The 13,843-nt window shown below is 49.3% G+C and overlaps 1 protein-coding gene across 5 annotated transcripts in view; it reads right to left on the bottom strand.

Annotated features, from left to right (window-relative positions):
• The window catches only part of MAPKBP1 (mitogen-activated protein kinase binding protein 1), a 103,370-nt gene extending 93,368 nt beyond the window's left edge, over positions 1-10,002 (bottom strand). For 4 of the 5 annotated variants that reach the window (XR_012633855.1, XM_074909569.1, XM_074909572.1 and 1 more), the window contains exons 1-2: positions 9,888-10,002; positions 8,708-9,051 (exon numbers count right to left, since the gene is read on the bottom strand). Coding sequence is in view for 4 of the 5 variants with exons in the window: in XM_074909569.1 (XP_074765670.1) it covers positions 8,708-8,824 (117 nt within the window). In the remaining variant the exon portion in view is untranslated. The remainder of the gene's footprint in view (positions 1-8,707; positions 9,052-9,887) is intronic. The other variant, XM_074909570.1, reaches the window with a different exon arrangement.
• Between the last annotated feature and the right edge of the window lie 3,841 nt (positions 10,003-13,843).

The raw sequence follows: 13,843 nt of genomic DNA, 5'->3' as shown, positions 1-13,843 counted from the left end.
AGCTTGTAGTGGAAGCTCAGCTTGCAGATTGTTTCTAGCACAGGCAAGTGTTTGGCCAAGCACACCCTTACGCTCATGCCAACTCTGGATACCTCTGACACCACCCCCATCCCCTTACAGTCCAGGTCACGGCCCTGTGGCAGGGCCATGGCTGAAGCACAGAGTACAGCAAGTTCTGAGCACCACGAGCAGTCACCAAATAAGGAGGCAGGTCTTGCACACACTCCTCTCACCCTCAGTCCTATTCAGTGTTCCAGCAACTCCAGCATCTAGATCGCGTTAGGGACTGTGTCATGAACTCAATCTCCTGTGGTGCAAAGTCCTGCACTGAGCAATGGTGCATTTTTAATTTTTTTCCCCCAAAATGAAAGAATCCCTAGTACAAACAAGACTTCAAAGGCAAGCAGCCCCTTATGTGCTACTCAAAAGGTAAGCAACCAATTTCAAAGCCCTTGGGAGCGCTCAAAGGCTACCACTGTTGAGCGCAGGAGACATAGCTAACACTTCAGTACTGGCACTTGAAACTTGCCCTGTGCTGGGCCTGTCTGTCGATAGGGAAGGGCTTCTGAACAAGCAGCACTGTTCATAGTGCCTTCTTGGAAGAAAAACAGGAACAGAGCATTTTACAAGTCTGTATCCTTGAATCCGTTGATACTGCCATGAAGTTGCTTTCTCCTTCTTTCAGAAACTCCTCCATCTGCCTGCTCTCAAGCCATTTGTTATACACTATGACTCTCTACTCCTATACAACCTCCAATAATCTACTTTCTTCCAGAGAAAGGAGTCTCTGGATGAATGATGGGGGAAATTTCAGCCTAACTATGCAAAGTGTTTGGGAGGTGCAGAAATAAAAGAACCATCACTGTGAGGAAGAAATGTCATTGTTCAAATTCCACCAGGTAAGGAATTGTTAAATCACATAGCCTTCTTGACCAGTTATGAATTTTAATACTGTATTTGGGAGAACAAGCAGGACTGGCTTTTATTGCTATTGGCTTGGAAACACTGAATACACCAGCAGTTCATAGACACTGCTATAGTACTATTTTCAATCAGAGTTTCCCCACAGTAACTAACAACAGTACTGGTCTCCTGGGACACTAGCAAAATTACAAAGCTTACTGGGGTTTCCACAACTCTTAATTCATATGGTGCTTAATCTGCTTGAGCCTGTTGGAAAGTCATCATCACCAGAGCTACTGAAATCATTAGTGACAGTGGAACCAAGTCAGCATTTACTATAACACAGTTTGGGGACTTTTAAGCAAATAATCCTAAGTGAACGCACAGTCCTCACAGAGGAGAGATGAGAAACATCCCTGATAATCTGCAAGAGGCTGGACTTTGTGGCTAAGGCTAACATTTGGCCTCAGATGACCAGGATTCAATTTCTAGGTCTGCCTCAGACTTCCTGCGGAAGTTTGGAGCCACATCTGTATAGGAAAAGCATGTCCCATTCCCCCCCACACCTTTTGGGGTTTTCTTTAAGCCTGAAGCTTTTCTGGGCTGGGTCTACTTTATCCTATGTCTGTCCAATGCTCACCAAAGCAAGGTAGAGATAGGATGCTCCAGCAGTCTATGGTCATACAAATCCTAGCAGCAACTCACCTTTACACTCATATTTTTGAAGACAGACCACACAGCACAGATACACTGCCGGTTACAACAGCCGCAGGCCTCAGCTGGATTTTCCTTGTATGACATGCAGACATGCTCAGGACAAGGCTAAGCAGCACTGTGGTAAAAGGAAATAGCGGGAGGTTTTTCTGAATTGCAGCATCCACCTTTTGGTGCATACAGCCTTGGCAGAGCCCACAGAGTTTCAAACACAGGGACCAGCCCACATCTGGAGCTGGAAACCAGAGCAGAGAGCACACTGCAACTCTGCTACGCATGTACAGGAGCCCTCAGAAACTTCCAGCTCTGCAGAGGCAGGTACATCAGACACAAACAGAAGCCCGAAGTGACTGAAACTAGGCTTGGTGCTAGTTAATTATTCAGACCTTAGCTGGGATCACTCAGCACTAATATCAGGGCTTCATTCTGCTAAGCACTGTCTGAGCACCATGTAAGTGCCACTCCCTGCCCCAAGCATCAAGACAAGGTACTTTTTTTAAAAAGCCAAAGACTAGCTAGTACATGGTGTTTGCTTTCCCAGAGAAAAATTGTACCAAGGCTAATCAAGCAACTTCTCCCTAAGACCTGATAAACAGGAAGCAAAATATCTACTCAAATTTCCCAGGGCAACAAAATGCTGACCGCCACTTTCTCAGCTGGAAATGGAGGTGATGCCCTGCAGTTGCTTTCCACTAGACATGGAGAAGAGTGAAATAATATACAAGTCATTTTACAGGCACTTGCAGACCCTTGATGATACAGAAGCAGACAGTGGTCCAACCTGGCCCAACTCCCAACCATCACTTCAACTATTCTACCCTCCTGAAACAAATGAGGTGATAGACCCCAGGTAGTACCAAGCACACAGCTAGTGAAACAGATGGTACACTTTGGAGGAGGTGTCTTCCCATGGTGTCTGCGTATGCCTCTCTCCACCAGCCCTCCCTGTACCACAGTGAACAACAGCTCTGACCAGCAAGCAGCAAATGTACCATCTGCAACACCTCTGACCAGGTCTGACCTCCACCATCTTACCATCCCAGCCAGGCCTTTGGCAAAACACTACATGCTTCACAGCCCCCTGTAGAACAACACCCCACAAGCAAAAGGGGGTCGTCAGTCTATATGTGTACAGCTTATCCAGCACAGCAGGGACAGAGTAAAACCTGCTTACAAGTCTCTGCAGCCAGGTTAGCTAAATCCCACATGCCTTCTCAGAATACCCAGCTCCTCTGAAGGAGGTGAAGAACAACATGCAAGGCAAGACCTCAGCAGCTCTAAAAGACCACCCAGGTAAGCAGTGTATGACCACCCAGGGGAAGCAAGAACCATTTAAACCCACTAGGCAAATAACCTGGTTCGTGTTATTTATGCCAACTGCACCCCAGCTGTTGGCACAACATTGCTCCCCCCATGCCAAGGAGAGGTCTTCCTGCTGTCTTTCATGGTAAAGACAGCACATTATTTAGGGGTGAATAGAAGGGTGGATCTTTCCAGCAATCTGGTCTCAAGATTGCCAAGAAAGATCACAGTGGTTCATGGATACAGTTGCAGGCTACAAAACCAAACGTGGAATTGCTGTATGCTTTTATACCCACCGTCCTTCAAGAACCAAAAGCAATTGGTGCTGCAGTCCCACCAGCAGAAAAAACTTTGGCTTTGATATCCCCTGTGGCTATAAGTCACATTTAACACTCATGTTTGGCTCCAGTTCAGGCCAGGAGAGCCAGCCAGATCACCCTGTAATTTCAGGACAAGGCATAATACTCAGAGTGAAGAATGGAATGAGGAAAACCTGTGTATGGAATTGTTAACAAACACAGGGTCATCTTGAGCACCATGTATTGGAGAATGGAGCAGAGGGGATCAGAGCAGCCCAGCAGGGAAGGATTCAGCCCCTGAGCTATGACACTCTCAGTTGTTCCACAGATACAGACATGCCACTGAAATGCAGGGTCTGGCTATGGAGAAGCTAACCAGCCTTTGGCCCCTGCTTTAAGGGACAGTTATAAGCTTGAACCGAGACAGACATGCCATCTCTTCTATCTCTGGACAGCAGCCCCTAAGCTGTTGAAGCAATTGTGTGTGTTTAGACTGAGCAGTGCAAAGCTGTGAGAGATCCCGAGCTATCAACCGGGGCCAAGCAACATTCATGGGTGTTGAAGCAGAACAGGCCCAGCAGCAGAAGGCCAGACCAGGATGAGATGCGTCCTCTCAGCTGTGCCACTGGCTGCACTGTCCCCAAGGCTGATGGGCTGAGCACTGCTCAGGTTCCAGCAGGGCGGAGAAAGGAAATCAAGCAATACTGTGCTGAACAGCTCCTCAAAAGCACCATCATTACGTAAAAGACCCTTCCAAAACCTGGCAAAACAGAAACTTGACAGCATCAGACAGGCTGCTCTCTACCTCACCCACACAGTCAGGCTGTTCAGCCCCGCATCCAGCTCCCTGGGAAATGCTGCCCACGAGGAGCCCAGCAGGCTCTGCTGCTGCAGGACCAAGTTTTTCCCAAAGACTTTGAAAGAATCCCACTCCACAACAAGCCGCAGCTGCACCTGAAATAATTTAATAAGAGGTGATGATTTTTGAAGCATTTATATCAGTGAATCAAATTTGTGTGGTTTTTGGTTCTGTTCCAGTTCAGGTTCAGCAGTTCTCAGCTGATCCGGTTAAGACCAGTAGCGGTCAAAACTGATTCATGTTGGAAGTTACAATATTTTCAAACAAAAAGGACTGTGTTCTGAAGGCAGAAAGCTACAGCCAGGCCAGAAACATGACTCCACTCTCCTGTGTCCAGGACAGCTTGTAGTCCTAGCAGAGTCCTGCAGCTTCTCAGGGGATTGAAGAGCTGGAGAACTGCATTGGGAATGCAAGGGGGATGACAAGGCACGAGGGATCTCAACCTTCCATGGATCTGCTTCCCTCTTAAATCTGTGCCTGCTCACCAGCAGGGCACAGAGGTACACATACGTGCTTCTGCTGCCCTAACCAGAGAGCTTCCATCAGGCTGGTGGGAGCCCAGAGGCTTGCAGTAAGATCAGACCACACCTCATCGAAGGAAAGGAAACACTCCCACTAGGAGCCACTTAGTCAGGGCTCATTTTCAGAACAAAATTTCAGAACAATTTCAGAACAAAACCTCTCAAAAAGGTTTTGCATAGCCACCCAGTCCAACTCAGCATCATGGAGCGGGAACAGGCGCTCCAGCTGCATGTGCTCACATGACACTTGGGAGCGGGGAGACCACAGTACAACAGTCCCTAGGCTGAATAACTTCCTGCTGGGGACGTCAGGTGTTAGTCACAGAGCTCTTTTCAGCTGGCAACTTCAAATATTTCTGGCTTAGAAAAAACAGAAAAGATCAAAGAAACAAGCAGCAACTTCCAAATGTGTTTCTTTGACTCACAGGCTTACTGTTTTAGGGAAAAGCCTGTAGCAGGTTTTGTAGCAATTTGTTTCTACATTGACATTCATAATCTGGTCTGACTGAGGATACACCCCCACACACACCCCCTAGAAAAGGCACAGCTACATCAGTTAAAAAGATGCTTATATTTACAAGAGTAGAGCTTAACAATACAAACAGCCCCTGCAGGAACTGTACCTGCTCAGGCGCATTACTGCTGTGAGCAGAGAGAGATTTGTGTAGCCGGGTTGCAGGCTACTACAGCAGCCAGGACATTTTAGCAATGGGAGATGGCTCAACCCGTGGCTTCCCAGCTGTCCTGCTAGCGCCGCTCATTCAGGGTGATCGATGCTGCTTCAAAGGCACTCGGTGCCCAGTTTTTAACTCTGTGTCTCTGCTGGAATCACAAGCATGGTGACCAGAAGCACAGCTGGGTTTCTGGTAGGGCTAGTAATCCTCTAGAAATTGAATGCAGGCCATCTAACCTGTCTGAAAAAATTTTAGCTTCCAGCCACCATACTGACAGGTTACAATCCCAACAATCAACAGGGCTAGGCTTAAGTCACTGTACTCTAGGTCTATATTGGTTAAACACTACAATGGAGATCTGGAGAGGACAGAAAAAATGGATTTGAGCCATGAACAGTGGAAGACAGAAAAAAAAAAAAGTCTACACATAGAGCTAGTCAGGCAGCGACAAAAATCAAGACTCCCACAAAACAAAAGCTGCTTTCAAAAAGCAGAAAAAACCTGACCACTACATCCAATCTGTCAACAAGCGTTACTTAGAGAGCTCCTGTTCCTTATCTTCCTTTCCCTTCTTTATTATTTTTTTAAATAGCCATGATTATGTATTGGCTCCTTAGTTTTACTCCTGTAGAGATCTCCTGGAGCTGTACAGTAAAATCATGCATTAATTACAGGCAAGAAATAAGTCCTAATAAAAGTCACAAAACAAGTTCTCTCTTGTACAGCTCCCAAGTAACACACTGCATGTCCTGCATAACCATCATGCAAAATATCTCCACTTACCCACACTCCCCCTTCCAGAGCAATGCACAAACAGGTCTCTGCGGAGCCAGCCTCCCACAGCCTGCCCACATCCAGCCCAGCGTCACAGGGCTGCTTCACTGAAAGGAGCCAATTTTCACAGGGCTTCTCTTCAGCACGACAAACTGCCCAAGGGGTCTGTCCCTAATTGCTGAGGCAGCCTGGCAGGCTGCACACAACCAAAGGGTTGTTTAGGAAAGAGCAGGGACACTGGGGATGCTTTCCACTGGAGGGGAAAAAAAAAATAAATCACAGCTCGTGGAAGTCAAGGCAGTGCCACTGAGGGTTCTGGGCCATCTTAAATTGAGCAGCTGGTTGCAATAAAAGCTTGAGGGACTCAGAGAAACCGCAGGGTTGTTGAGGGCTTGGCTCTTCACCTACATCTGCACACACAAAGCACAGTATCACCTTTCAGGCATTAATCTAGGGCCACAGTCCTGCTCCATCCTGTGTAACCAAGCAGAATGCAGCAAAGATGACCAGCCAAAGCTACCAGCTTCATAGGTCCTTCCATATTTCCATGTGACTAGAGTCACACGTGTCTCTTGGAGCAGTCATTTCTCAAACAGTCCAAGAGACAAAGATGCCTGAAAAAACCCTCCCTGCAGGTCAGCAAAGATCCTTCAGGAGCGACGTGTATGATGCTCAATTTCAGTCTCAAGAGATTTACGCTCACACCAAATAGCAGACTGAGAAGGATCTGTTTCCTGCTATTTTAGAAAAGCAGAGCTGCTTCTCACCCTGGAAGGCAGAGGAGTGCACACACAGCAGAGAATCTCCACAGATATCCAACATATGTCGGACCTTTGGCAAGAGGCCCTCTCCTTTTCACCTTGCCTGCTCCAGCTGCCCTACTGAGGGCAGGCCATAACTCATTTGAGGGAAATTCAGAGCAGATCGTTTTAGGAAACCAAGACCAGCACCTAACTCCTCATCATGACAAATTGCTTCTACCAGCAAACTCCCCAGCAGTTCCTCTGCATCTCACTGATTAACTGATCTGAATAATAAAATACACAAAATCCAGCCCTCAAATCCCAATTTCATGGTGTGGAATGAATCCACAGTATGTATCTCCAAGGGATCACACAGCCCTGGCTGCACACTGGAGAGATAGCAGAAGGGGTACAACAGAGCTCTTCCAAAAGGCAAGTACAAAGAAAACAAAATGGGTACCAGAGAATACCCGGGGTACATAGTAGCAGGTCCCAGCTCCGAAAAGGAGCGCGCAGACCTCTGCTCCTATTCACAGAGCCAGAACCCAGTGCCCGCTGTATGTGGTGGTACAGGTGGCTTTTGGCTCTTTCGACAGAGGTCTCTACAGAAAACAGATCAAACTGCTCTTCAGCAAAAGCTACAAAGCATGTTCCACTGGCAGTCCACAGCCCACGTTAAATGTGGCACATGCATGCACATGCACACACCAAGGTCACGCACAAACACCACGGCCTCTCCTCTAGACAACTTCAAGGAAGCCAAGCAGGTTTTTCTCTTGCTTGGTGAGAAAAGAATATTGTGCTCCTTAGTATTAAACAGCCATCTCAGGGAAACGCTGACCTGAGCCAGAGTTCAGAGGATTTCATGCTGAGGACAGGCCATTTGGCTAAGGTATCACTTATTTCCCCTGCAGTTTTACACGCACTCTTCACTCCAAGAGATAAATTTTGAAGCACTACTGTTTTGAGACAAATGAATGCACTTTGCAGTCATGGATTACAAGCATTTCTTATTTATTCACTGAGTCTTCACAATGGGGGAGGGATTAAGCTTTCTAAGTATGGAGAGAGCTATGCAAAGGATGAGTGACGTGCCCAGGGTTACAAGTGAATCAGTGGCAGGGACAGAGCGAGGTGCCCTGACTCAGAAGCACCTGCTGCCAGCACAAGGCAATGCCACCCACCTCCTGTTCTCCCTGCACATTAAGTCATCATCCTCTCCTCATGACACCAGGTAATTCCCAGTGAGTGACTGCCTGTAAGGAATTCTCCACAACGCCAAGAAGAATCAACGCCAAAAAGAATGATGGATTTTTCAGGTAGAAGCAATTATACCCCAAGACAAGAGATCCCAAGAGAAGGGGGTCAGGCACACAGAGAAGGAACACAGAGGAAAGCGCATCCAGGTCTGTGGAACCCAGACACCATCTGAACAGTCATCTCTAAGACATGTCTCGCATCTTCCATCTTTCAGACCACACTACCCTTCCCCCCCATACACTCACAGAAGACTCCTTTGCGAGGCCTAGAGCAATTGCTTACGCAGAAGAACGGATCTTTGTGTATCATTAGTTGCCAGTAATGCAGGACACCAGTTAGAAACATGGAGGAAGAGGAAGCATTGTATTTCTCCTGTCAGTCATCTGTAACAACTTCACACACCACAGCGTGGGAAATCCCAAAAGCTTTCTGATACAGACTGGGTACGTACCACACAACCAGAAAGAGTGTGTTTCAGAAGAGGGACCCAAGCTTCAGCAAGGATCTGCAGCACAGTAAAGATCCCGACTAAAAGACAGACTACAGTCATGTATCAGTTGCTCTGCATCACTCTACATTTATATCAGCTCTCCCAAAGCACCGATGGGACCTTAGGCAACAAAGTTAAAGCACGCTGGTCGCACCACACAGCACTCACCTTGCTGCCTATATCTTCACGCTTGTTCCCAGGCTTGCTTCTCCTCAGCTTAATGGAAGGGGAGCGAAGTAGATTTTTGATCCGGCTTGTTATTGTAGACCCTTCGACCGACATCATCTCCAGGTGCCAAGAGGGTATTCACCCCACACACAGACTGTGCCTGGGGAACAAGCCCAGGTCTGAGGCAGAAATACCGATGTGCTCAGCTTTGCTCACACTCGTTCACATATCTCTCAGCGATTCTGCTCAGGAACTCCACTCCTGTTACACTGCAAAGCTATTCACAGAGGCTGGCAGACTTTTCTTTTGCAGATTCCAGAGGTTCAAATCAGCAGTAATCTAAACTGAAAGATGCACCCGTTGGTCAATACGATATTTGCAATAAATTCTAGCCTCATTCTTTGCAAGAGATGCCAAATGCAAGAGTTTATGATAAGGATGGGGGCCATACTACTTACTCTCAGAGGCTTCCACAAAAATTATCATTTTAGTATCAATTAGCACATCTAAACCAACTCCCCCATCCAAAATTTCGACTTTTTACACTTCAGTATCACCTTATGACCAAGACAAAAATTCCCACCGTTGGGGTCCATTAACGGGGTCCCTCCAGCCCCTTGCTTTTGCTCTATACACATCCCTTCCACATTCGGCTTCACAGCCTGGAGAGCACGACGCTGTACTTGATTATTAAACGCCAAGTCGTAGCAGCACACCGAGAATAAACACTAGGGAGTTTTTAACTCTCACAAATTTAGCTCTGCTTTAAGTGCACACAGACACGCAGCGGGTGATATCTGATAATAAAGGCGTATAATATTTCACGTCCCCACAGCCCCTATTTATAAAGGGGATCGGGGAGGAACCGTAACTGCTGCCAGCGCTTACAGACCCCCGGCCAAAGCTGTCACCTTTTTCCCGAAGCCCCGGCGGTGGCCGGGGGGAAAGAGGGATCCAGTCAAAGCCTGCAGTAAATTATCCTCCCGGCTTCCGCGCAAAATGGGGGCGGGGGGAAGAGAGAGAGAGAAAGAGAGCAGGGGGGAGAGAGAGGAGAGGAAGGGAGAAACATCCAAGTCAGCACAACCGCCAGCCCCTCTCCCGGCGGCGGCAGCACCGCCGGCTGAGGGGACGCGTCTCCCCCCCCGCCCCAGCCTAACCCGCCGGCTTAAACCTCGCCTACCTGGTGCCCAGGAGCGGCGAGGCCGGCGCCCACGGTACCCCGCCGCGCCTGCCCATGCAGCCGGCCTCCCCCGAGGAGGGGCCGCGGCGCGGGCCGCCCCCGCGGGCGGGGCGGGGGCCGCTCCCTCGGCGGCGGCGGCGGGAGCGAGGGGGCGGCTCCGCGGCCTCAGGTCTCGGCCAGAGGCGGGGGGCCCAGGCCGCCCGCCGAGCCCCGCGCCGGCCCCGGGAGCCCAGGGGCGAGCGCCCGCCCAGCCGCTCCCCCCGGCGGCCGCAGCGCCGCCCGCATCCCCGGGCCGCCCGCCCGCGCTACGGCGGCCCGCGCGGCTCAAAACGCGGCGCGACGCGGAGCCGGGGGGCGGCGGCGGCGGCGGCGGCGGCGGCGGCGGGGGCCGGGGCGGCGCGGGGGGCCGGCGGCGGGATGGCGGCGGAGGGGGGCTGCGGGCAGGGGTTGGCGCGGGGCGGGCTCCGGCGCTCGGTAACGGGGGAGACTGGAAGTGCCTCCCCACCCAAGAGGCAGGCGGGGCCCCGCGCTGGCGGTGTCCCCGCCACCGTCCCGCCGCCGCGGGGGGGTTGCTCTCGCTGGGGATGCCCCTCTGGCCGGTCGGCCCCACACACCTGGGCGGCCATTTCTGGCTCGGCGCCACAGCCGCCGGTGCTGGCGGGCCCCCTGTGGGGAAGGCGCGGGGCAGCGGCCGTGGGGCGCCGTGGCCCTGCCACCCTGGGGCGGGAGGGGGGACGGGGACTCTCCGCTTGTGCTCCCGTGCCGTGGGACGGCCGGGCGGGCCTTGCCACCCACAGCATTGCTGTGACACTCGAGGGCAGCAGTGCTGCAGAGACACGGGTCCTGCGTTTCATTGCGGAGGTGAAAACGTTGTTGAGTGGCCGTCTTATCGCAGGGCAGCCTGACTTGGATGATGCACACCTGCTAACGCTGGACACCGGGCCTTTGGGTCCTTTACCGGCACTATACCGTGCTCACACAGCTAGCTGGTGAGGAGGCTGCGGGCAAAGCCAGACCCACAGCAGCTGGGCTGGGTGTTACTGGGTGACCATGGGACTCCACGGCGGCACGGTAGGACTCCGCTGCGTATGTTCCCTTAGGTTCCCACCTACGATGGGGTCCTGGCGCTCCTTCTCCCCTCACTTCTCCAAAGGTTTTTGCTAGAAGTCTGAGAGCCCACTGTCACATCAAGATGCAGGGATGGAGCCCAGGGAGTCAGGATTTGGACGCTTGTATGCCAGCAGTGAAAGCCTAGAAGCAAACATACACCGGGCCAGCAAGAAAGTTTTGCCCTGGAGCTGCCTAATAGCTGTTCCCCATGGAAGAGCTCGGAAGCCGCTACGCTAATTCCTGTGCTTCTCAAAAGGGGACAGACAGCTGCCCCACCATGCCATGGCAGGTACTAACCCTGTGAGAGGAGGTGGGGAGACAGATCTTACAGGCTACCAAGCCTGAATTGCTATCAAAGGCCGTACATTTAGGATTCACTCTAAAGAGTTCAAAGGGACTGTGCATGTCCACACTGGCCTAACGTACATCTCCGCCACAAAGCCCCAAAGGGGAGAAAGGAAACCAGCATTTCTTAGGGTGGAAAAGTCCTGCTAGCACCCGCTTCCTTAACACAGTCTGCCATTAATTGCCATCTATCATCTGTCCTGGAGTATCTTTCTGGCTCCTATTTCCTCTTGTGGATACCCTCTCTCCTTTCCTATCTTCAGTGACTAATTCAAACCCAGAGTATTCATAGCAGTTGGAGACGATCATTCCAAAAATACAGTCCATAAAAATTTGCTGAAGTTCAGGCACAGTTTTAACATGACAGATGGCCCACATGGGCTATGGTCTTCCTGTTAATGGTGCCCACTGTGGGCAGCGCACTGCCACCATCACAGCTTGCGACTATATGAAGCTGCACCACCTGAATTTCAGGAAAAGGTTGTTTACTTTCAAAGTGGGATTCTGAGCAGGCACAAGGGTTTGCAGGACTAGGATCTTAAGGCTCGACTGGTCAGAAACCTGCATGTATTGAAGGCATAACACAGAACATCTTTCTAATCTGTCAGCTCCAGTCATGTCATAGAAACCTGCAGGAAGTGAATTTAAAATGTCATTTTCCAACCTTTGTTAGGCTTTAGTTTTGATACACAGAGAAATCCATGCTTGTTGCTGTGTCAAAAAGTCACAAGGTTTCAGGAAGCAGGGCATTCCGAAAGATACCAAATTTTGTCAGATTTACAATAAAATTGCAAGAGTTGGTAATGTTGCAATTGTTTTTAAAAGTAATTGAAGTCCATGGGACCTAGGAATATAAGTATAGAATCACAAAATCATTTAGGTATCTTAGCTTTCAGCCCCAGACATGGCCTGCAATCCCAGAAGTGGCATGTAAGAAAGGATTCTTCTAGAAAATGTGAATGTTGTCCATTCCTACCAACTCTATTGTCCTATTGCTGAATAACAGCACCCCGTTGCTAAGGGTGAGGAGCAATTCATGAAGGAAACCAGAGCTGCTGCTGCAAAAATAAAACCCCTCTTCGGTGAAGATTTACACGTGTGCTTAATTTTATCCAGACTATCAATTATAGTGAGTGGAACTACTCACGCTGGACATGGAGTTAAAAACATGCACCAGACTGTACGGGACTGGGACCTGGCACTGTGCAGGGGAAAAAAAAAATACAGTCGATAGTTCTTAAATTTCTGCTGTTCAACAGTAAAACATCAGAGTCATCAAATTTGGGAGAAACATGCATACATTTGAGAAAGAACTGAGGGATGTCTTTGAAAACAAGGGACAGCTGAGATGTTTGCTTGGGAGACGCTGTTTAAATGCAACTAGCATTGTTCCTCTTTTGTTGAAAGCTGAGCACAGCATAATGTGATTTGTGATTACAATTCTTTGTGTCTGTGAAGCGACTGAAGAGACAGGCTAACTCTGAAACATCAGTGGACTTCTAAATTCAGTGAAAAGGAACTGGGACAGGGAACGGATGTTTCTGATTTTCTGACTAAAGCGTACTACCTTTCTAGTTATTTTCTAAGCAGGATGAAATGTCACAGTTTCTTCAGTTCATCCTAAAGAGAAGGATCTTAGCAGTGGTTTTTAAAGAAACTTTTCCTATAGTTTTATTAATACAAACACTCTTTTTTTCTTTGATCCTACTAATACAAATAGAAAAGAAGCAGGAATCACCAGCTTCCTCTAGGTATTGCAGTGCGACACACCTATTTCATCATTAGAAGGGTCCAATTTTCCAATTGTAATATCAAATTTATGAAAGGTTGATGCAAAACCCTTGCACTGAGCCTACAACTACTAGAGCTTTAGCTTGTGTGAAACTGGACTAGATGATACTAACCCACACAGCTTCTGTTCTCCCAGTCTATCCTCCGATAAGTGCCAAATAACTTGAAATGAAGAGAAACAAGCTTCTACTTTCATTCAGAGGCATTTCTAGAAGCAGTCAGTAAACCTCCTGCTCCGTGAGGTGCCTCCTGGTGTTGCTCTTGCTCACGGTGTCCAAAATAAGCTCTCCCACAGCAGCAGTTCAGCTGGTAATCTGCTGGCCAGGCCTTCGCTGCTGCTTCTGTCGCAGCTCATTAAAGCTATGCATGTGGGGCTTCTGACGGTGCGTGTGCTCCTTGCTGTGCTCACCCCCCTCCACCGGATTACTGCTGTTCCTTTTGTCGTACTGCTATTTTCTCACCGTTTCTCGCCATTTTGTAGATTGCCTTTACTTCAGAACAAGGCTTGTCTTTTACAGTGCGTTCCTGTAGCACCCGTCTCCACAGGGCAGCACCTTGACTGAGATCGGTTAATGATCACCAAAGGCAACAGGATTTTCAGCTTCACTCTAGAGGTCATGAGTTCTTCCTCGCCAGAAAGGACAATGTTCCATGAATAAATTATATCACTTTTCTTTGGCATCTGCAGCATTTGGTCTTGAATTAAATAG

This window comes from Athene noctua, chromosome 6 (genome assembly GCF_965140245.1).
Source record: "Athene noctua chromosome 6, bAthNoc1.hap1.1, whole genome shotgun sequence".
NCBI lineage: Eukaryota > Metazoa > Chordata > Aves > Strigiformes > Strigidae > Athene > Athene noctua.
This window is presented reverse-complemented; position numbering and strand designations above follow the sequence as displayed.